Source organism: Melozone crissalis, unplaced genomic scaffold, assembly GCF_028551555.1.
Source record: "Melozone crissalis strain CALT ecotype California unplaced genomic scaffold, PUWL_Pcris_2 ptg000081l_1, whole genome shotgun sequence".
NCBI classification, from domain to species: Eukaryota; Metazoa; Chordata; class Aves; order Passeriformes; family Passerellidae; genus Melozone; species Melozone crissalis.
In genome coordinates, this window is record NW_026535858.1 from 6390857 (window position 1) to 6415410 (window position 24554).

Sequence of the window (24554 nt, forward strand, 5' to 3'; positions counted from 1 at the left end):
AGCTGCCTCTAGAGTGCTGGTCTGTGTTAGCTGAACACACCCCAAGAACCTGGCCTGTCTTCACTCCTGGCTGATGCAGCTCTCTCCAGGCTGAAGATGAAGTACCAAATACCAGGTAACAATCTGCTGGGTTTTGTCAAGTAATTATTAATGAACTTGGACTCATGGGTAGTACATTTTAGGTACTATCCCTTCTTCTTGCTTCCTGCCCTGTGAATTCATGCTGCTTGACCTTTCTAGGGAATGGTAGCAATATTTAGTGGCACTTTTGACAAGTACTGTTTGTCTCTGCAATGGGTTTTGTTCTGTATACACAAATTTGCTCCCCATTAGAGAAAAGCAAGTGCTTTAGCTCACAAACCAGTCTCAGGACATTCTTCAAACTCCCAAGGCTGCACACCAGGTTCTAGACCAGCCAGCTTCTGCCTGCCTCTGTGGGAGTTACATTTGCAGCTGATGATCCTCAAGTTACTGGTTGGGTATGACTTTGTTGTTTTTACAAGCAGCTCCAAACCAAAGGCAAAATACTTGACTTCAATTTGAAAGCATACTGGGAAATGTTAGTACTTTCACTAATAAACACAAGAGCTTTCAATGTAGCTGGAGGAATTCTTTCCCCTCCCCTGGAATAGTGGCATTCCTGTTGCCATCTGAGCATAGAGGAGGCCTGATTCTCCTCCAGGTTCGTAGTGGTCTCGTGTGGCTGACAAAAGATAATAAACCAAAAGCCTACTGCTGCCTTGGAGTACCCACAGACAATGCTAGTCTAAGTCTGGGGAAGGATTAGATATTAACAGTATTAATTAAGAAGCATAAAGTACATTAGTAATTAATTTTTTGTAGAGTCTAGTTAAACAGTGCACTGTCAAAACGTGATGCTGAAGGGACAGATAATTGGTTCATCACAGTTCTCCTTAATGATCTGTTGTCCCATAAATTGTATGGTGTCACTCCTCACTGTAACTGGAGATCTAGAGCACAGATGAGTTTATTTAGAAAACAATTCTAAAGCCAGGCTAAAACCACTGTCTTTTTCCCTCTTCAGAGTAAAGATAAAAGGATGAATCACAACCATTACTTTCCTGCAAGTTAAGACAGCTGTGAGAGAAATACTGGAAATGTCAGCCTGGTTTTTTTGAAGGTGATGAGAGCATACTGGTTTTTGCCAGGACTCCATCCACCACAGTGAAGGCAGAGGCTGGTTACTTGGTAGCTGGTACTTCCAAATCAGCTCAGGTTGCTGTGCTTCAGTGGTGGGTCAGAGACAGAATCAGGGGTGCTGAACTGGGGTGCACTGAGGAAGTCCTTACCCAAACACAGGTCCTACCACTGCTTCTCTCCTACCCACACTGTGCCACCCAAAAAAAGGATACATGTTCAGCAGTGGGATCAGAACATGGCTCAGATCATTCCCAAGTCCCTGAGGATTATTCACAGCCAGTGTCTGGCAGTCATCATCTCCCTTGACAGAGGGCTCATCCCTGCTGCCACGTTACTTTGGTTTGGATTATAGGGAAAGGAATGGCTTTTGGCAGATGCACAGCTGCAATGCGCTTTCACTGGCAGCTGGAGGCTCATTACTGCACCTCCCTTCTTGCTCCCTGAGCTGGTGAGGAGATGGATCAGATGCCATGGCCCTCACCTCTTCCTTTCACAGTGCTCAGAGACCTGTGTGGTGTTTCTGTGCTGCTCTGACTCTGCAGGGGCTTTCTGAGAAACTTGGGCTTCTCCTGCACACCTTCTCTGGGAACTGAGATGTCTAAGTGTTTGCACATCCCTGTATTATAAGTATACATTGTGTTTGAATACTGTTGTCAAAAAAAATCTTGAAATTAAAAGGGAGGGAAAGTAAAAAGTAAGTGCTGCTGAGCTGGAAATACAGTTATGCAGCTTTTCCACTTTTTCATTTCTTGGCTGGTCAGGAAGTGTAGCTGTTGTCATCACTCTTATCAGAACCCCACCATGGAGATCTGTATTGATGTGAGGGAGTGTTGGAAAGCTGTTGGCCAGATCTACCTTCATGGGACAAGGCTGAGAGAAAGGGAGGAGGTGGAACAAGGAGAGATTCTGCCTCACTGTACATTGTGAGGCAACAGAACAGAGCACAGAACAACTCAAGGTCCCAATACTAGCCTAGCTACAAAATCTAGGCTTGCAGAAAAACTTGTTGGCTCAGTTCTGTGGGGTTTTGTTCACTTGTTGGTTAGTGGGGTTTTTTGGTGGCTTATTTTCTTTGTATGTGTGTAATTATGTTCCCTTTGATATGTTCACAGTGTATGAAAAAGTAATCAGGAAAACTAAACAGAACATCTCAGTCTGTTTTGCTCCTAAGCAGTTTTTGCTGTGCCTCCTTCATGCAGTTTGATTCCCATCTCCTTCCTCTCTTGCTATAAGGAACAGCTGAGTTCAGAACAAGAAATCCAGCTTGAAGCCGAAAGTATTATACACATAATGCTGCCAAGGGCCAGATTTGGAATGCACTGAAGTAATAGCTATCACATGCTGTAAAATGAAACACACATCATGTTTTCAGGTGAGAAAAGGTCACTCTGAAGTCATTGGTGGACATGAGCTGGTTGTGGAGGCTGGGGTGGATGCACCTCCGTGGCTGGGGGATGGCACAGCTGTTCCTGTGGTTTCAGCTCACAGGAGAGAGATCCCAGCGACTGCTCTGTCTTTTCCTGGGCTGTGGTTTCTCTTCTCCCTCCCACAGAGCTCACAGCAGTGTGACAGGCATCTAGGGCAGGAGCCAGAGCAAGAGGAAAGTGGTGCAGGAATCTTGGCTGCCATGAGAGAAGCTAGCCAAAGGAATTAACAGTTTCTGCTCCTTGTTGCAGCTGCCACCGTGTGACAATAGATAAGCAAGTCTGTGTTCTGTGCCTGTGGCATCTTCTCAGGACACTGGAGATCCATCCTGGTAACACTCTTTTCCTTTGAATTTGGGTTTTTACAGCTGAGGTACATACTGCCCTGGCCCAGTCAAGCCCAAATTCCATGGGAAAGCTTCCCTCACCTCTCCATGGTTTATGACACAGCAGAGCAGCAGCTTGGGGAAGGCTGGATGCCAGTCTTGTCCAGACTAGTCAGGTGCTCAGGGCCATCCCACCTTAAATCCTTCTGCCTACAAATTGGTCTCTGACCCACTCCTGTATGATGGGAAATACAGCCCAGCTGTTCTGGGCTTGGAAAAATTAAAAAAAAAACAAAACAAAAAAACCCTGCTGTTCTGCAGGCTTTCTGTATGCACAGGAAACCATGCCAAGCCCATCTCACAGCTGGATTGAGGGGAGAGGTCTCAGAGATAAATAAGAAACACAAGCCATGAAACTTCACACTAAATCTCAGATTCATCAAAGGCAGAGGCTTTTCCAGTGAATTTTTCCAGGCCTTAGAGCTCAGTTCTGCTCCAGTTTGGCGGGGCTGGCTATGCCCTAACCTGCCTCTTGTTTACTGCATTTTCTGCTCTTGTTTTCCTCTGTGGCTGGCAGCTCACCTCAAATGTTTGGTGAGGAGAGGGGAGCAGCAGTGTCTCCCTTCTCTCTGTAGAAGGGTAGCCAAAGGCTCTGATGGCTCTACCAACAAAGTTACAATTCATTTCAGTGTCCTAGGCTCCTGAATAAACACCAGCAGCTCCCATTGGACTGAAAAGCCAGTCACAATATAGTTAGTAATAAGTGCATTTTAATGTCGCAGTTCTGTGTGGTGTTCGTGCAGGTGGAGCCATTGCCAGTGACCTTGCAGAAGGCACCACTGCTGCCACAACTGCTCCAGCTCATGCCAGAGTTCACGTCTCTCTCAAAACTCAGCTGTAAATTCCATGCAGGCAGCAGCAACAGGAGCTGCTCAGGGGGCCAACCACAACCTGAAGATAAATGGGAGCTTTCACAGAAGTCATGGATTAATATAAAAATCACCCTCTGGCACATGAGACAGCATTCCTTTGCCCTGCCTCCTCAAAACTAGGTAAGCATCCACCTTTCATTTTAATGGTCTCGATTCTGGAATTGTTTATACTCCCTTTAAGCAGATTTTGCCACTGTGGTGTGTCTATGATTGTGTATGAACATGCTTATAACCAGGCTTAACACGGCAGCTGCTCCTCACTGTGGTCACTGGCATTCTTAATGGGCACTGCTGGCAGCTGCCAGAATGGAAGGGAAATGTTGCTCTCATTGTTTTGCTATTGAGATAACTTGCACTGAAACGCAGCCTGGAACGAGCTGTGGAAAATACACAGCCTAATAGCATCGAGGCTGCGAATGATCTTAACCAGTTTCTTCAGTCCAAATCAGAGAACTGCGCCTATCGCACGGGTCCTGGTGACTTGGAGACTCCATCTGTGAGGCCACCCTGCCCCACGAGCTCCGTGCCCGGGGTGTCCCCGGTGCCCTGAGGGGCTGTGCCTGGAGCATCCCCGGTGCCCTGAGGGGCTCTGCCCTGCCCGGCTCCGTGCCCGGGCTGTCCCGGTGTCCTGAGGGGCTCTGCCCTGCCCGGCTCCGTGCCCGGGCTGTCCCCGGTGCCCTGAGGGGCACTGCCCGCCCGGCGGGGGCGGAGCGCGTTGCGGGAGCGGCGCATGCGCAGGGGCCGGGCCCGGGGCGGCGGAGCGGCGGCGCAGAGCCGGCCCATCCCCGCGCCTCCGCCCGGCCCGGCCGGCCGGGGCGGCTCCGACTCCGCTGCCCGGCGCTGCCGCCGACGCGCGGGAGGCGAGGTGAGGCGAACCGAGGTAAGGAAAGGGCGCTGGGACGTGCGGCGATCGCGGCCGTCCGTGCTGTTGGCGGGGCCCGATCGAAACCGCCCCCACGAAAGCGCCGCGGGAGCGGGCGGGACGGGCCCAGCCGAGCGCCGGCGGTCGCGGGTGCCGCGGGGCAGCGTTGTCCTCGCCTTGCTCTCACCAGGCTCTGCCCCTTTCCCAGCCAAGGGCGGCTAGGTCGGGTCGGTTCCCGGGATGGGCACCTTGCTGGTGTTTGTCCCGCCGCCTCCCTGTCCCCTCGGGTGTCCCGGGCTCGGTGCGGTGCGGTGCCGCGGTGCGATCCCGCGGTGCGGTCCCGGCCCTGGCAGCGCCCGCCGTGGGCAGGAGTCCAGCCCCTGCTCCACGCGGAGTCCTCAGTGCGGGCATCTGAAACGTGGGCTCCTGAAACGCAGGAATGCGGCGTATGTCTGCCTGCGTCCTCTTCTGAGGTGTTTCCTTGTAAATATTGCGTCAAAAGTTTGGTTTAGGTCGCGCAGGTGTGGTTTGGTAGGTGTGGAAAAGCAGACGGTGTGTTATCCTCTGTGAGCTCGTCTCCCCATCTTTTCAGGCTGCTCTCTTCTCATTTGTTTTATTTGCTGATTTCCCAAAGTGTAACTCTTCGTGGTATTTCATGAATGATTCCTATTAAATAAGGAAGGTCTTTATGTGCCTTTGCCAGCCCAGCTGAGTTGATGAGCAGTGAGCAGAGCAGAATTTCCACCAGGTATTTCCATGACAGCAGAAGCCCCGGGGGATGAGCAGGACAGTGCTGGCCGGAGCCCTTTCTCTCTCCCTTTCTCAGAGGATAGCTTGGGGTTACAGGTGAGGAACTGGTTGGGTGAGTGGAGTTGTGGTACCTGAAGAGATGTGTGCTTGCTAGGTGGGGGCTGGAAGGCTCTTGGGGCAGTGCTTGGAGAGGCAAGGGCTCCACAGCCGTGACTCTGCTGCTCCACAGCAGCTCTGTGTTCAATTCAACCGTGTCTGCACCGGTTCCATGAGTAATTCTGTGTTTTGTTGTGGTGAAAGTATGCCAGTATAGCCATGCAACCAAGCCCTTGGCTTTCCTCAGGCTAGATCTATATTAAGGTTCATTAGCTTCAGATCTGTTTAGCTCCAAAAATACCAGTTTATTCCTTGGGGCTTGACTGTTTAATTGGATCAGCAAGAGGAAGTGGAATGAGGCTGTGCTGGCCAGGGGTCTGTTGGCTGCCCTTGCTGCTGGCACAGCTGGATGCAGTGGCTTGGGGGGCTGTTGTGAGTGAGCTGTGGTGGATCACTCTGTCACCCTATTGCACTCCCAGCCAGCTCATTTTCTCTCACTGCACCTCTAGGAAGGTCGTTCTGGTGTCTGTCTGTGTGAAGCTCTGCTCCCGTGTCCCCTCCTGCCTCCCAGCCTTGCTGAGGCATTTGGTGAGTGGGCAGCTGCACAGGTGTTCTGCTGTGTGGCTGACAGGACCAGGGGAGGTGGCTCCTGTTGCTCTTGCTGTAGAAGAGGACTGGCTCTTCTACTTAACCATTGGGGCATTTTTGAGTTGTTTTTAAAGTTAATTCAAGCAGTGGCTGCTGAGAGACTGAATGATCAGTAGGGTGACTGAATTTTTTTCAGAAGGAACCTGCTGCCTTGAAAAGAACAGCACTGTTACTATAGCAATTAAAGAGCTGCTGTTATTTATGAGAATAACGTGGGGTAATTCATCTCCCATCAGTATGGGATTGATGGAGTGCTGTATCAAGTAGATATGGACTCAGGTCTTAACATCTCACTAAATCACAGCCACAGATTGTTTCTAGGATCACTAAGAGACTAAGAGACTGTATCAGGAGCAGAAAGGAATTAAACAGTAAAATCGTGCTCTTACCTTGCAGACATGGTGACTTCAAACATCGGTGGAGCAGCACACAGAAAACTGTTCTGTGGTTAAGTGTATTGCAGGCTCTGTGGTTGTGTAGCTCCTGCCTGTGGCTGTAATAAATATTTGGCATACCATAGAGATCTCAAGAGTAAGAGGTTTAAGAGTAAGGGAGTAAGAGGCTTTACCTGCCTCTAATGTGCAACTGAGATTTCTCAAGATGTGTCTCAAAAAAACTCTCTAACATTCCTCAGTGAGGAGTTGCTGTGGAGATAATGCTAGGCAGAGTCAAGCATGCCAGTTACCTTTTTTTTGTTTGAGTCACCATCCAGTCAGTAATGCCTGTCAGGAGAGGGGTTGGAAGTGTGGCTGAATATTCAGTACCCTGTGTTACACTGAACCCCTGTGTAGCAAAACACAGAGCTGTTTTAGTATGAATTGGATGGATATGAGGCTCTAGTTTTTTAATACTTCAGAACACTGTAAATAAATTCCTCCTGACACATTAAGTGCTATATCAGTACACTTAATGCAATGCAGTTATCCTGTGTATTCCCATGGAGCAGCTTCAAAAGAGATCTCAGATGCTTCTTACCATTTATGGTGCTTGTGATGCAGAGTAGGACTACAGTGGACATTACTGGTACTGATACTCTACCACCTGCAGCCAGCCAGTGCTGAGGTGCTCTGGTTCACCTTACCATGGGTATTCAGGAGTCCTGAGCATTTCCAGCTGGAGCAGGACAAGGAGGAAGGGCTGTCAGGGACATGGAATTTTCTTTGTCCCAGCTGCTGTGAGCCATGACATGGTTTGTTTGTGCAAGGGCAGCTGCTGCTGCTGCTCTGCATTCTTGGCTGTGGAGTCTGAAGTGTGTGCATGCTCTGATCGTGCTTTTGGTCTGAGCCCTGTGTGATCCTTACCTGGCAGGTGCCATAACCCAGCCTGTGTTAATTTGGCTTCAGGGACCTTTTTGTAGGTATACCAAGGCAAACACATGCAGTTGTTTCTCTGCCTCCTTGTTCTAGAAGGCTGCTGCAGAAATGGAAGGTGGTGAAGGACCTGTAGGCCCACCACAGCAGCCCATGGCTGCCTCCACACTGGGCATTGTGCCCCAAAAAGCATCCCCTGTCCCAGCTGGTGATGTGACTAGTGAGACAGAGGCAGAGGTTTGTGGGGTGCGGCAGCACAGGTCCTTTTGTCATTTGGGTGTTGTACTGCTGGGAAAAGTGTGTGCAAAGTGCACTCTGTGCCCAAGAGTCTCTGCATGGAAGTGTTTGTAGCTGCCTCTTTCAGCTGCCTAAAGTTTTCAGGCAAAACAAAAAGCATAATAGTGTAGCATAGCATTCCAGGTTCTCTCATGCTTGTGGAGTCCATTCTTTATGAGGTTCATTCTTTAGTCAAAAGGAGGGTGGGCCTGGTTCTCCTCTGCTGACTGTGTGTTTTATCCTTTATTGACTTCAGGGGGGTTGCTTCTGAATTTGTGCTGTTGTAAATGCTGAATCAGGCCCAAGAGCTTGGCTTTATTAATGTAACTTTTAGTTGCCTTCTGTAGATTTTATGAGCCTGCATACCTAGAACCCATTGTTTACTTTTTAAAGTAAAATTGAAAAATTTGCTGGATGGTTAAAGCCATGCTTCTGTCTTGCAGTGAGCAGAGAGAAACTACACATAGCAGAAAAGAAATTGTGGAACTGCAGTCTTGTTCTGTCATTAAGTTCATTCTGGTTTTTTGGAAATTTTGATCTAAACAATTAGCTCAGTTGAAATTGTTGTGTGTTAATGCTTTACTGTTTCCTTTGGAGCTGGTGAGGATTCTGCCATCAGCATAAATATGGGAGAGGAGTGTGAAGATCTCACCATGATAGAGTGAAAATAGCAAAAGGAAGTTCCTGGAGTCCTACCAGTCCTCTGGCAGGAATAACAGTATTTTGTGGTATGTAATTGTCATTATACTGTTTGGAATTAGTGCACCCATTTGTGTTGGGTGTTGTTTGAGAGTACAGGTAATGATGCTGCACCAGGGAGGATTCTGGTCTGTGAACACTGTGTATAATGTGAGGGTAGGGTGAGAAAATGACATTTTTCCTCCTGATCTTGGAACAGGGTTTTCAAGACAGCCTTGTAAATGAATATTCTTGGAAGATGTCTTATCTATAACTTGTCTTTGAAGAGTAAAGGCCCTGCTTTGCACATAAGCAGGTGTTGCCTTTCTGAGTCTTGAGAAGTCTGAAAGCACTGGATTGTTTTGTTTGGTATTCAGAAACAAAAGGACAAATCTTGTGCTGCAAATTGCTGTTGCTCCTTTGCAACTGGCAGAGCACTGCAGGTTGACTCTGGTGAGAGATGTTGTCACCTCCCCAATCTCAGGTATACATAATTAGATGCAGACACAACTCTTTTCTGAGAGACTTTTCTCAAAAAAACTCCCCCAAAATTATTCTTTTTCCTCACTCCACCAGCTCCAGAATGCGAATGTCATCTGGCCAGATGCCCAGAACTAAATACAGTGCTCTAAACAAGGTCCCACAAGTGGTTTGCACAGGAAAAGAGAGAGACCACAATAGCCAGATACTTTTTTGACTTTTAAATGGTTCTTTTGCACTTTTTTTTTGTATCAAAAATGATGTTTTTGGCTTCTACTTTGTATTTGCTAAATAGAAATCTGTGCTTTCCAGGAATTAACTCCAGGGCTCCTCAGTGCTGACTTTGTTGAAACATACATGATTGCAACATGAAAATAACCCAGAACCTCACTGGTTTTGCTTTCATGCTTGGTGTGTGTTGCATATGCTGACATTCCCTTCTTAACTTGACTGTGGATCTGTAGCCTTGTCTTCCTCTAAATCTAAATCTTTTGTTTAGTATTTTCTCCTAAAGGATGATGATTTTTGAGCACATGCAAAAAATCATGGCATTTGAGTCTTTAAATACATTTGAGAGTGAATGTGGCAAGGTGCTGCTGTGTACTCCAGCTTTGTGAGCCTTGTTTTAATTTTAACTCCGGAATTTAAAAAGGCCTGGGGATGCCTGCTGCTAGTTTTGGATCTGGCTTATGTGGGAATCTGCTCACTGTCTTTTGCAAAGAAGTTAAGTTTTTTAACTGATGATTTTTTTTTTAAATGCAGCCACAAACCAAAACCATAACCTTCAGAAAGATAAACATGCATCCTCGTGCCAGCTGGGGCCTTGGCAGGCTTTATGCTGCATAACTTGCTGAGACTGTAATTTTTTTTCAAAAAGCAGTTAGATATTGGCAGCTAGGAAATGTCAGCCCCCAGTTAAATGTTGTAATAAGTTATTTTAGCTACAGCTGGAGATTTAAAAAAAGAATAATTTACTCACAGCATTCTTGGTAGTTAATGCAAGAATAAAAATCAGACTGAATAGCTTAGGAGAAGGAAGCAGGGTTCTTGTGGTGTGTTTGCTAAGGGCCACAACTGTCTGGGTGCATGACTAGGAACCTTTAGGGGGCTCTAGGTTATTTAAGTTGTGCATGCACCTGTGCCACAGCATATCCCTAAATTTTTACTTTGGTTTTACTAGATTTATCTAGATACAGCTGTTAAAATGATGGTTGTTTTGGAAGTTTTTGAGAATTCAGTTTTGGGAGCTGGAAGTAGAAAATGTGCTGGGGACTTGAACTTGATTGGCAAATAGTAGGTGCAGTAAAACTCATCCTGAAGTGTTCCTTTAAATGTGTGTTAGAGCTGGGAATTGCTGGTGAAGTCTTTGTAAATTGCTTTTAAGTAACTGGAACTTTAGGAAATTATATTTGAGGAATTAGGTAGAAAGGCTCAATTCTAACTTGTTGGTGTTGGTGTTCTTAATTTATGTAGTATATCCTCTACAAACTGTAGTGCTTGGAGTTTTTAGCAGAGGGAAGAATGAGTTCACCATCAAGCCAGCAGCTTTCCTTTGGATAGTTCAAAGTTTCTGTTTAGTGGTTCCATAAAAATTCTTGGTTCATGTTTGTTACACTGATGGATGCATAGCTCCTCCACTTTGGCAGGAAGCCCTACGTAGATATTTTCAGCATCTGTTTTGCAGTATGTCTCTTTAAATGTTCGCCTTTATTGCAATTTTTTGCTAGAATATAATAATGGTCTGCCAAGGTAAATATTTGGTTTGTTATAGTGCAGGTTCATTTTTTGATGTTTATATGGAAAATATTTTTTCATCCCTTGGTATTTCATGAATGCCTGGGCATATGTTAGCTATCACTTATGGTGATACACTCTGATAGCTGTGGTGTGTTTCCATGTGGTTTACAACAGCTCTGGAAGCCAGAGAAATGTTTTAGTTTTAGCTGGATCCTGTGGGATTTGATCCTTGCTGGAGTGGTGTACTGTCTGGGCAGAGACACTGGGCACCTTCCTGGGCTGCTGGTGGCCTTCTGTGTGCCATTTCTCAGAGAACCATGGCTTCCACCACTGAGCCAGAGGAGGCAGCTGCTTTTTGTATTTTTTTTTTTTGTATTTTTTCAGTATGGCACCCTGAGAGCTAAATTCAACCTTTTCATTAAGGTTTACTAAGGGCAAGGAGTGCATAATAGTGTGGCAGTTCCACTGATGCTCTGTGTGTTGCTTTTCATTGTTTTATATGTTCTAAGAACATACGGAGTTGTTTTTCAGTAGTTACTGTCAATATTCTGATTGTGACTAGAAGAATGTTAGCTCATATAATCTCAATAATGTTCCTCCTGCATCACAGGAGTACAGAATGTAAAACTAACAAAGTCTTGAGGTTAGCTGGGTAGAATGTTTAACTGAGGATTGCTGGATTGAGACCATAGCTTGGAAGCAGTGAATTGAAGAAAGTAGTCTCAATATCAAGGTTGTTTCATATCACCTTTTCCTTCACAAAGGCCTGTGTTCATCAGTTTGGTTAAAACTGCTGCTAGCAGGCAATGCACCAGTCATGATGAGAAGACTCTTGGTGTTTTTGTTTCTGGGCCTTCCAGTTCCCACATTCAGGTGGGTGTTGTGTCCCTGCACAGTTCTGTCCATGGGGATATTTCCTTTGCTGCATGGGATCAGATTGCTATGATGCTTACAGGCATTTGCCCTGTATTGAATCAGGGCATGCCCTTGGGCCCTACAGAATAGCAAGACAGCCTTTATTTTGCTAGTGGAAACCTTCCTTTGGAACATTTTGCTGAAATCTGGTGCATTAGAAGGAAAAGAAATCTAAGAAAGGTAGATTGTAGGTTCAGCTCATTGGCCAGTAAGCTTTCCATGCAGTGTTTGCACACTATATATCTAATTTTAGCTATGAGTGGTCCATCCGTTTTTCTCTGTTCATGCTTTTCCTGGTTGATGCATTTTCTTAAAGTAGCACTGATTCAGGCCAACAGACCATGTTTAACTCTGGAGACTAGGGAGAGGTCTAGTGAAAGATAAAACATCAGAATTTGTCACTCACAGGTTGGATGCATGGTCTCTGACATCATGGTCTCTGACATAGTGCACACTTTTTTAGTCTGAGGTTACAAACTCTGAAGAAGAGTAGCTCTTGTAAAGTTTTGGCAAAGTTGATTGTGTATGACTCCTGCAGGGTGACTCTTTCAGCATTTTGTGGAATCTTCTTCTGTTCATCCACTGTCTGGTGGCCAGCACAGACACCTGGTTGTCAGTGGAAAGGCTTTTGTCTCAAGCTGGCCAGCTTTTAACTGAAGGCAACATGGTTGTTTGCTTGGCTATTTAAACCCATTTCTAGGTCTTTTCCCTGCCTTTCAAATAGTCATTCACCACAGCAAGGCTTAGAGCTTCCTCTTACAGATCCATTTCAGCAAAGCACCTGCCCCATTGAGTCTCTGAGCCTGTGGTGTGTAAGTGTAGGCTAACTCCAAACTGCACATAAAATGGTCATCACTTAAAGGTCAGATCTTCCAGGGCTGCCTGTAAATGTCTGGGGCAGTTGGCAAAATGATAATTTCTTAGGGAGAGTTTCTTACATTACAGCCTTGGTGGTTGTAGAATGGTAAATGGAACTGTTATTTTCCAGGCCTCAGTGTGATAGTGTAATTTGTGTGTAGGTGTGAAATGTGTTTGTGCAATGTTTCTGTGGGATTCACTGTGTGCTTTAGGAGACTGGGGAGAGATGCTTTTGTGTGGCAAGGTGTCAAGAGGCATGACAGTTGTTTGAAGGTGCTGCTGGGCTTGGAATCTATTTCTGATCAAGAGATGGTCAAGCAGAAACTGCCAGAAGTTCATTGAACGTGCAAGTTTCAAACAAGTAACTCCTGCTGCAGAATTCTGCAGTGCTGGTAGCACGGGGCAGCCAGTGTTTGCTGTACACAGAAACAGTGGTGGGAAGCTTAGGCTAAGGCATCATTGGCAGGATGGACAGGGCAGAGGGAGAAGCTGATGCCAGCTCCTTGCTTGGCATTGTTCATGTTCACCTTCTCCTGTAGGCAGGAAGAGAACTTTGCAAATAGGAAGAGATGCAGGACAGCAGTCCTGGCCACTTGAGGTCATGGTCCACAAACTTGTTTTCTCCTTGATTTGCCCTTTGGCGCTGTGGTTTTGGAACAAAGGCAGACTGACTGGGAATAAAAAGATTAATTTTAGGGCTGGATTGAGTTCCCCTAGCTCAGTCACAGCAGGTCAAGTGACTCAAGAGATTTGTGACTCTCCTGGGACATGGGTTTGCGTTTGTGCAGGGAATATGTCATAGCTGAGGTACAGAGGACAGAAATGGACTTGTTGGTGTTTATTTTTAGAGTGGTTGATAGACCTGGAAGTTGTTGAATTTATACAAAGAAGCTCCATAAAAATAACTGGCACCAGATGTAGAAGCAATAAACGAATGGCGTGTTAAGTCTTGAAACTGTGCTATGTAACCTAAGAAGTATTTTCACCTATTGGCAGCTTCCTCTTTATTATCTGCAGAACGAGAGTGATGGAATTTACTAGCTGTTAAACAATTTAATTCTTCATTTTTAAAAGGGCTCATTAAATGTGTATCTCACTACACTTAGTCTGAGCTGGTTGCCAATGTTTGTTGCCGGCAGTCATGGGAATCTTTTGGTACCAGTGTGTCAGCAAGACTTAAACCCTAGGAAGCAGCCTGTCACCTGACTGCTGCCTTACTTTCTGGGTTTGATTGCATTTGGTTCAGATCTAAAAGAAAAAAGTGACACCAACAGACTGTCTGATCTTTGTGCATAACATAACCCCCCAGTACAGTGAATATGGGGAATCACCAGTGTGTTTGGAATGCTCTGCTTTTGGCAGTACTTGGACCCAGTTTCACCATTTCAGCAAATGAGGTTTATTGCCTTCTTAAAAGCCTATTTCAAAACACAGTGTCCCAGGAGAGAAAAAACAAATTGTTTACACAAGCAAACTAAGAGAGAAGAGCTAAACACCCACGCTTCTTTCTTCAGGAGTTCCCCTGCTAAGAGTTTCTATGAACCCATTAATCCAGTGAAGAGGGAGAAACTTTTTAGTTCTAATCAAATGGGTCTTGATGTGACTGCTGATGCTGCTGAGGAAGGAAAGTTTGGTTTTGATGGTATCCACCATTCAATTGGGGGATCAAAAAGAAGTTAGAGGAGGGAAAAGTGCTCATCCCAAAACCTAGGGAGGACCTTCATTCCTCCTAGTCTGGAAGGAGACAGCCTGGGAGAGGCTTTAAGCTGTTCTTACTGTGAGAGCCAGCTGGTGCTGTGGCATCAATTCCTTCTTTATCAGTGGGCTGTATGTGTCCTGACCTTTCAAGGGACTGGAGGAAAGAAGCAGATGGGGAATCACTATGGTGTGATGATCTTGGTCCACCTTCTTAAAAACAAAAGTGATGGAAGAAGGGGAAGGGATCAGAAGGCTCCTCAGACCTGCACAAATGAAGGTGTTGTGGGACATGCATGGTGTCCACCTTATAGTGGGAGGTGTCCCTGCCCATGGCATGGGAGTGGAACTAGATGGCCTTTAGGACCCCTCCCAACCTGGACTGTTCTGTGATTCTGTGAATATGAAATCCTGCCTGTCTGGCATCCTTATGCAGGTGGCTTGGGAAAAAGGGGTAGAAGAGGAGAGGAGCTTTAGTAGGAAGTAGAAAACAGTGAAAACTGAGAAGGAGGAGGATTGGATTGGTGGATGGAAACCTTACAGGTTCAGGGAAGGAAGCTGGCAGAGCCATGAGGCTTCATCCCCAGGGGTTCAGCTGCAAGAATGAAAGCAAGCTGGGTGTAGGGGCTGTGACAGGGGAGTCTGGGGCTGCTCAGGATCAGCAGAATAAGAGGATGCTGCTGGAGATGGGAAAGGGGAAGAGGCTTGGGAATGCAGCAGTGACCTTTGCACTGCTGATGAATTTACAAGTCAGCTGTTGACAGAAGGTGATGGGGTTATCAGAGGGAAGAGTTGCAAGGAGAAGTCTGAGGGAACAATTGTGCTTGGGAGGAGGATCAAGAGGAGCCCCACGAGGACAGGAAGGGTGACCTGTGCCTACGTGACTTGGGAGTTACACAGGTTGGGAGCCGAGCCAGGAAGTTTGGTTCAGGCTGACATTGCCAGTCCCATGGTGCACGCAAAGAAAACAGGAAGAGGAGTGGAATTAACTTGAGACAGATATTTCAACAGCCATCAGTTTTGAATTTCCTGGGTTTCATTGCTGTGTGTCATAACCTTGTTTTTACTATTTAAGATTTTTTTTTTCCATAAAGAAATAGGATGGAAGGAGAAACATTTAAGACTTTATCAGAGTCATATGTTATGATTGACTTTTCTCTTTTGCTTGGTGAACATATATTTGGAAATGAAGTTGTACATTCTAAATATTTGAATATTTGGAACTCCCTTGTCCCTCAAAAAGAAAACATCTCCAAGGTGAATCCCTCCACCTCTCCAGTCCCACAGATAGACAATAGTTCAGTAGTTGTATGAAAAAAAAAAAGAAAATTTAGTATTTCGGAGCATAGTTGGTCAAAGTTGTGCATGGATTTTATAGAACAGTCATTCTTTATAACCAGTCTTCTAGACCTGGTTGTTATGAGGAATATGGAAGTATCTGAAGTGATTTTGAGAATTTAAAATGACCACCTGATTTTTCCAGCTAGGTCAGGTAGAGGCAATACCATGCATTATGCCCTCTGCAGACTTGGTTCTGAAGAACTGTTATATTGCCTTATTCATGTCCCCCCTCTGGCCCAACCAGATCCTCTAACAGGCAAGAAATACTGTGCAAATAGAGTTTTTCTCTCTAGGATTTGATTGGTGGTTTTTTTTTTGGTTTTTAACCTCCTAGTAACACAAAATAAATGCAGGCATTTTGTGCAGGCATTCCATCTCCTCTGGTGTGTGTATGCACAGCTGACAGGAGAGTGACAACGTGTGCTTTGGGTGTATCCTGCTTGCTGTGTTGGCACACTTGTGCAGCAGTGAGCTGGCACACATTCATGGCTCAGTCTGCTTTTTCCAGTCTCTTATAGGAACAAATGACACATTCTGAGTTAGTGGTGGCTTTCCCTCTGTGTAACACAGGGTAGCAGTGCTGGGCTGTGGGGCTGCAGAAGGTGTTGAGTCCCTGGTGGGGCTAACCCAGTTCCCAAGCCTGCATCCATGCAAATTTTCTACAATGAGCAGTTTATCTGCTCATTGCCAGTGGATCTGAGCTAGGTTAGGACAGTGCAAACTCTGCTGTGGGCAGAAGTGTTGTTACATGGACCATCCTTGTGTGGAGAGCAGATGACCTTGGTTTAACTAATGCAAGATTTTCTTGGAGTCTCTTCCGTGCATAAACCAAAACAAACAGGTCAAAACATAAGCACTGTTCTTTTGAAGTTTTTCTAGTGAAAATATTTTCTTTTGTTCATTGAGAAATAAATCTTCTCCTTGGTACTGAGCCTCATGGTTTGCTGTGTTGGTGCACCCTCGAGGGTGTGGAACCACATTAAAAGTGTGCTACAAAAAGTGCTTCTTAAATCTGCAGCATTCTTCAAAAATTAGGAGTGAGTGCTCAGTGAAAAAAGAAGCAAACTGTCCATCATGTCTGATGTCCAGCTGTTTAAAATAAACAGTGCAACCACAAAAACTCACATGTGATCTTCCTCATGCAGTCTGCTGGATTGCATTAACCTCTTGGTCAGAAAGCACTAGTGCAAATACAACTAACGACAAGCAAACAAAATTGTTATTGAACAGAAAGCAAACCCAGGCCTGCAGCTGGAGTGCCCTCAGGTTAGTCACTTGGTGTGTTCAGGATGTGGGATGCTTTGCATTCCTAAACAGGCAGCTTGAAAATGGATCCTTGCAAGAATTTCACTGCCTTCACACCAGCTGACCTGCAACACTTAGTGTACTTGCTTTAGGGGGTGAAAAATCAGGTTCCATCACTGCAGTTTTTCCTCATTTGTTTAAACTTGGATAAATATTTGCATATCTCTTACTAGGTGAGCTGCCCAGGGTATTTTTAAACATTTCCCAGTGGTAGATAAATAATAGTTGTTGTTTGTTTAGATTGTCCATGTAAAAAAACATACATCCAAATTTTTATCCTTCCTATTGATATGTAGTTCCAACAGTACATTAATTTGTTTGCTCCAAGTTTAGATGTTCTTTCACAGTTTTTTGTGCTTAGGCGTGTGTCATTTGCTAATAAATACAAAGTTAAAAGTCTGATTTATTAATTATTTAAGCTGCTATTATGCTTTCTGACTTAATGCTTCCTTTTGGGTTATGTAAATGTAGCAATTCCTTTGTGATGAAATGTAGAAATGGGTTTTGGAGCAGTGGAAGTCTCCCCCCCCGTGTGAAACTGAGTAAGAAAAATTTATGCTTCTCCTCTGATATTTTGGTATTGCAAAAGAGGAAAACAAAACAAACCAAAACCCCACCAAGAATAATACCCACCCTCCCCAGCACACACTTCCCCATTCCTTCCCCTTCCCACTCTGTGACGTCTTTGCAAAAACCAGAGGTGAGAAGGGGCTTGCAGAATTCAGCTGGTCCAGCCCTCCCTGCAGGCTGATCAGGGGCTTGGGACCTTGTCCCACTCCTCTGGTCCCACCTTTCTTTCCTATGCACGTGTCCTGGTGACACTGAGGGGTTCCTGTGAGTCACCCCTATTTCCAGTGTCTGGAATTGGCATTTCTGAGGGGTTCACTCAGTGAGAAAACCCTCTGACGTAGGGCAGTGCTGTTCTCAATTTTCATGGGGAACAAAAACTAGTTACACATCAAAGTTCTCACCAAGTGTGAGGCACATTTCTTAAATCACAAGAGTGCATAAACTCTGGTACTTCTGGACTGTGCATAGACCAGAGAGGGCACATATGCTTCCTGGAATCCCAAAACATCTTTCTGTTTTAAGTACAATGCCACACTCTTTAGGTTTGTCTCCTTGGTGCTTGTGAACTTAGTGTTTGATATAAAACCTGAGTTTCTGTGGTCCACAAAATTTACTATTTCATGTAATATGCTGAAAGTGTGAATAAAGAAGAAAGGGTGAAATTATTCCTAACTAATGCTAAGGGCTAAGCTGAGGAGTGTCCCAGGTGATTACATCTTAACAGTTTTTATTAAGGAATTCAAATATGAGCCTTTACCATGGACTCAGCTGAAATAAAGCAGTCTATATTTAACTTAGTGTACTCAGCTCAGAGGAAGAGCAGCCTGTGTACTGGAAATAAACAGTTTCTGTCCCAGGGAGCTATCCAAAAAACAAGGTGCCAAGTGTGGTGCATTTCTGATGATCTGATTCCTTAGTTAATAGCTAAACCATTAGATTAGTGGTTTTGAATGTGTCACACAAAGATGAGCATAAGGTCAACACCAGAATAAAGAGAGGGGTGTTGGTTCCCTGGTTAATCATTGGCCTGTGCTGAAGCTGAGGTGCACAGCACAAGCTTTTACATGGAGCTTGGAATTACAGCCCAAGGGGCTCCTGATCTTACAGATTGTTCTTGCGCACCATGTAATGCCCTGTGCTAACTCATTCCAGTAATTATGGCCATCCATGGAAATATTTCTATTGATTCTGTGAAATGCAGGATGTAGTTTTTTTGGCATTGGCTGCCTCCCGAACAGCAGTTTACTTTGCGAAACATTTCATAGGGAATAATGAAACCATTGCTTGCTATTTATAAGGAGTTGTTTTCTTACAAAGAGATACCTGTTAAGCATATTGGTGATGCAACAAACACAACTAGAAAATGCTATTGCGTTAGAATTAAAAGAAAATATATTGTGGTGTACAAACTACTTCACATTTTTCCTTTTTTTTAGTAATAAAGAGCCTAAAAGATATTTAGGGCTTTAAAAATCACAGGTTTTGCAGTTCCTTTAAGATCACTTTTCTGTCTTGCAGTCCATGTCTCATATTTACTTTTTAGGTCAAACAACTTTTAGATCTGTCTGCCATTGTTTGCCATTTGTGCGTTGCTTTAGGTGAACAAATGCAGTCCTTTTCAATGAATTATGTGAAGAAGAGTTTATCAAAAGAATTTGTGTTCCCATAGCCCTGAATAGAGAATTGCTCTTACTGGAAATCAGCTGAAGCTTTTCTGGAAGCATTGAGCAAAATGAGCGCAAGCTTTGATGTGCATGAGACTCTGCCACAAGGAAGAAATGTTTTAAGGTGGGACAAGGGGGAGTGACTTCAAAATGATGTGTCCATCTGGATGTAGGTGCTGAACTCCATGTTCCTTTGCATTAAAGTGTCACTTGGAATTCTGGAGTTCCTCTAGACTGTGAAGCTAATATTGTAATTCAAGCAATTACTTTTTCTTGCATCTCCCAGGAAGTGCAGCTCTATGTTAAACTTTTTAAAGACGTTTGAAAACACTTGTGAATGTTATTATTTTTATTATTCAGTGGTTTTGGCAGGAATAGTAAGTGGAAATTACAGAAATACTGCAAGAAACATTAGTTTTTGTGAGATATGTAGGCCAGGGAATTTGGGAAGAATAAAAATCTTCTGGAAGGTTATCCAAATCAAAGTCAATCTCTTCCTATATTTATTTCCCTGACATTTCCAGAGGCAAAACAAGACATGAATGTATCAACAAACAATCATTCTCTTATGAGAGGCTTGGTAGTATCCTCCATGACTGGATGCTGTGCCAGAGGAAATGACTTGGGGTTTTATTCCCTTTCAGTAATGTGGAAACTATGCCATGGGAGCAAGCAGGAAGAGGTTGTTTAGTGGAGGAGAGGAAGAAGAAACTTGGTAAAGGGAGCAGAGGGACAGTGCTAGCAGCAAACAGAGCTCTGCTGGTGGGGTGCTGTGCTTTTGCAACATGCCCTGCTCCTACAAAGCTCTTGTAGGAGGCTTTTTTTGAGGATTGGCTTTTCTGAGGCAGTCAGTGTTTGCATAAGTGTGTGCTTCTGCTGGAAAGAGTGATGCCATGTCTGCTCTTGTTGATGGGAGCAGAGCCAGGATGAATCTTGTGCCCTTCAGATGGGATTTTCAGATGCTTTCATTTCTGAATTTATGGCTTTGTAGATAAAAGAGGTGGGTAGACAGCTGTGAGTGAGACAGTGGATCTGCCCAAAATCTGATGGGACTTAAAGCCTCTCCTGAGATGCTGTACTAAAACAAGTTCAAAGTAATAACTCCTCTTTATCCTTTAGTCTCATAAAAGGCTGCCAGCACATAGGATCTGGAACCAAGGGGAAAAAATAAGCCTGCTGGCAAAAGATTGGTTGAGGCAGGAGTGATGACAGGCTGAAAGCAGATGTAGAAAGACCAGTGGATAAATCTGGCAGTGATGTTCCCACTTTATGCCATGACTGATGCAAGACTGGATCACAGCCCCTGGAATTCGGTCTGTCCAGGTGGGTTTCTTGTCACAGCCCCTGAAGATCAGTCTGTGCTGGTCACAGCTTCTTAAACACTGGCTTGTACTTCATGGTGATGTGGAGTGTCCTTGGAGAGCTGGCTGTGATTTAGCATCATTGTGCTAAGCCAGGAGAGCAGCATTGATGCAGTTTACCTGTGACCCCCCTCACTGCCTTTGGAAAGTTGCAAATTTCTGTTTCCTTTGCAGTTTATGAAGACAGCATTGTTTCCTGAAAAGGATTGCAAGCAGTCACTCATGGCCCTTCTGCCTACATGTAGGGAATGGCTTTGTAAAATCATCTTTACACCCAGGGCAGAAATACTGACTGAAGTACTCACTGACCTCATACTGGTGGCTTTCTTCAGGGAGCAGCTCACACAAACACATTATTGTTTAGGTAACAAAAAACAGTATAAAGAGCGCTTGAAGGAATATGAGGGTGAGGGAATTTTTTGTTACTTCCAAGGTTTTAAAACTCTTTAACTAAAATGGCAAAATACAAAAATTTTGTACAACTCTTTGTGTGTAAAGAGTAACTTGTCATTTTTGCTGTATGTCTTACTTGTTTTCTACAAGTAATGTGCCCTTGCAATCCTTGAATTTAAAAAACAAAAAAGACTGTAAACCCTTTCTGCAGCCGGAAGAATGATGGAAATTAGGATTTCTTTTTACATAATCCCCTCACATTTTGCTTGTGGATACAGCTGTGTTAACACAATGCAACATTTGAGTTGAGAGATCTGCCAGATCCTGGCACCAGTGATAGTTTGCAGACTGAAGGTCTTATTTGATAGATTTTCAAAGTGATACTGTGCTCAGTTGTATCTGTGTTCCTGGAAGGAGGCTTGCAGTCAGCTTCTCAGAGGAAATACTTTCAAAAGGAAAAGTTTAATTTTGCCAAGATTCTGATAAGGTCAGAGTAATTGGACAAACCAGGGCTTTGTAGGTTAGAGATGAACACAGCCTGCTCCCTGGGACTGGCAAATGCACAGGAGAACAGGGAAATGAACTGCATGAAGATGATTACATTTGCTGAAAATCTGAAGTACTGTGTATATCTCTTGGCACATTGTCAAGTGTAGAGTTGCATTGGAGCAGGGTGGTTTGTTTTTACTTTTTTTTATTAAGTAAAATGTATTTATCCTTCCCGTTTCTGGTTTCTACTTGAACCCACCAGAAAATGGGTTCACCGAATTAATTTGAGTTGTTTTAATACTGTGTATTTATAAATTGCTGTAAAAATTGATTGTAATATGATGCTAGTAGGTTTTACAAGTACATCTGTAGTAGCTTATCTCTATCTTCCATGCTTTTCTGTTATGGGGCAGTAGGGATTGTATTCCAGCTGTATCCCATGCTGGCCAAGGGAATGCTCTGACAGGTAGGAACCAGCATTAGCCTGACATCAGTGACCTTTGCCAGCTTATAGTTCAGGTCTGGACTGATATTTTCTCCTGTGTTTTCTTGGCTGCAGAACAGTAAAATATTTCTTCATTTGCCTGAGGTAGTTTCTGTGAGAGTCTGTGCCCAGGGATTGCACAGCCTTTACAGGCAGAGAATGAAAGAGGGCAGACTGAGTTTCTTCAGTGGGGTAAATCACATTTAAAATGCAGGAAAAATAAAAAGGTGATAATTCTGTGGGTCAGCCAGCAAAAGGAAAGCTGCAGATCTCTTCCTTCAGTGGTGGCATATGTGGAATCTCTTCCTGCTATCTTTTTGTTTTGTTAAGTTGGCCAAAAAATCAAAAATCCTAGTTAGGAACCAAGGAACAGGAAGCTAGTGCAGTTGGACAGCCTTGATTCCTTAGGAAAGAGAAGAGTTGGGATTGTGGGAGGATTGTGGGCAGGGAGTTTGTACAGATTGCTGTGGCTGAGCTTGGGGGAGGCAGAGACAGACTGTTTTGTCTTTGCTAGGAGTTTGGGCGAAAGAAAACGGGATGTTTTGCTTTGTAAAAGCAGGATTGGAATGAGAGGATTAAATGGAAGTATCCTGAAAAGTCCAGTGAGGTGGTCTTGTCACAGACATCTTTTATGAAAAATCCTTTTTTTAGGATTTTTCCTCCTGAGAAGCTGAGAGGCCTCAGGAACAAACTGTAAACATTGATTATCTGCTGCTGTGGAGTGCAGCACGTGCATCTGTGATTGGCCCATGTTGGATGTTTCTAATTAATGGCAAATCACGAGCCACAAACCTTTGTTATCATTCTTTCTTTTTCTATTCTTAGCTGGCCTTCTGATGAAATCTTTTCTTCTATTCTTTTAGTATAGTTTTAATGTAATATATATCATACAATAATAAATCAGCCTTCTGAAACATGGAGTCAGATCCTCGTCTCTTCCCTCATCCTGGGACCCCTGTGAACATGGTCACAGTGGTCTAATATAGTTAAATATAAGAACGTACCAAAAAATCCAAATAAAATTGCAGTAGAGGGAGTAAAGCAGGAGCTGTTTTGATGAGGAGACAGAAGTCAGATTGCATACAGGCATTGTGAAAGGTGCTCTGCATTCCTGTGTGAGTGAAAACCTGCAGGAGAAGGGAATGGAGGACAGATTAAAAGGCACCTGGTTTTTTGAAACATACGGCTTGCATGAGCATCATGCAGTAGTATTGGACTTGAGGGAGGTTTTCCAAGCAGACAGATCACGCCTTGTCCCTGCCCTGTCCTATTGGTCACACACAGGAGCTGCAGGAAGGCAGTGCTGTGGGTAGGGAGTGTCTGGGAGAGCTGGGACGAAGCCCTGGGACGCAGAGGAGGCTTTTCCCTCCAGATGGCCAGGCAAAAAGCCCCATGAATTACACAGTGAGCTGGCCCCTGCAGCCCGGTGACATTTCCAGGTGGGTTTCTGGGCAGGCAGCACCTGGGCAGTGTCTGGGTGAATCTGTCTGAGTGAATCTGCCTTGGTGCCTGGAGCGCAGGAGGAGGAGAAAAGGCTTCTCTGCAGTAGGTGCAGGAGATGACAAGCTTTGCTGACTTGCTCCACCTCGCTTCCCAGTCAGAGGATGGAGATTTTTTGTTTCTGACAGCCTCATGCTGTCCAAATTCAACAAGGACAACTTCAGAGCAGTGGTTTCCCAGCCTGCCTTGGATCTGAGTAAGATCAGATGTGCACAGCTATGGAGAGACATGAAGTCTCCTGACAGTAGGTTTGTTTTTCTGCAGCTTTTTCTGCATGATATGGAAATAACTCTTAGCTCCAAGGTAGGAGCCTGCCCCCAGGTTTTGGGGTGTTGCATCCAGCCTGGCTGTCCATCTACCAGCTAGCCCTAATATCTTGTGTTACTGAAAAAGAAGTATCTGCACCAACAGAACCCTCCCAACAAACACAAAGAAGCCCAGCAGTGTTTCCCATTGTGCTGATTTTAGTCAGGAATACTAAAACCCACTCAGACATGAAATATTATTTAGGTTACCCTAAGTTAGTTTGAAATTACTTGTAACCACAAAAAGTGGAGGGGATTGATTCACTGGCTGTGTGGAGCTGAGAAGAGCCCAGCTGAGGCTCAGGGTTAAGGTCCTACTGATAGCAGTAATGTGGCATAAATAATGACAGTAATAGAAGTTATGAAGAGATTTAGATTAGTATATTTAGAGCTCCAGAACCTCTTACAAGTGAAATAAGCAGTGGTTTTGTTTGAGGCTTTCTTCTGACTGGAGTCATACCACTCTTTGAAGTACACAAACTGTGTGTGTGTGTGTTCCTTCCTCTGTACATTTGAGTGGAGAACGTAAAAATACCAGCATGGTCTTGTTTTGGTAATAGGATTGCATGCAGACATCCTTGTGGTTAAATTGAAAAAAAAATAGAATTAAAACCCATGAGATTTATTGTGAAGGGGTTGTTGTTTGCAGATGGAGTGATTAATGACTGAGAATGGAGATGTACAGACAACAGCAGGATCTTGCTTATAACCTTCTAATGTAACTCCTTAACACTCTCAGGTGAAAATTTTCTTTCCAGAATTGATCTAAAGAAGATTTAAAAAAAAAAAAAAAAAATCTTATGTTCCTCAGAGGGGAACTGCTGCCCTTGTGTATGTGGCAAATGAGGAGACAGAGCTTAACTCATTTAGTAGCACCTGCAAAACCACCCACTGAACATCATCTCTTATGGGATTAGTGCAGTCAAGTTATTTAAGCACACTTCTAGGTAAAGAAACACAGTTCACAATTCTTTAGAGCTTCACCAGGAGCGTA

The 24554-nt window shown here is 44.4% G+C and overlaps 1 protein-coding gene across 2 annotated transcripts in view; it reads left to right on the plus strand.

The window, feature by feature from the left end:
- The first annotated feature begins 4647 nt into the window (after positions 1 to 4647).
- The window catches only part of RIN2 (Ras and Rab interactor 2), a 61264-nt gene continuing 41357 nt past the window's right edge, over positions 4648 to 24554 (plus strand). Inside the window, exons 1-2 of one of the 2 annotated variants that reach the window (XM_054290520.1) lie at positions 4648 to 4723; positions 5409 to 5551. In XM_054290520.1, the coding sequence (XP_054146495.1) occupies positions 5462 to 5551 (90 nt within the window). In that variant the 5' untranslated portion in view covers positions 4648 to 4723; positions 5409 to 5461. The remainder of the gene's footprint in view (positions 4724 to 5408; positions 5552 to 24554) is intronic. The other variant, XM_054290522.1, reaches the window with a different exon arrangement.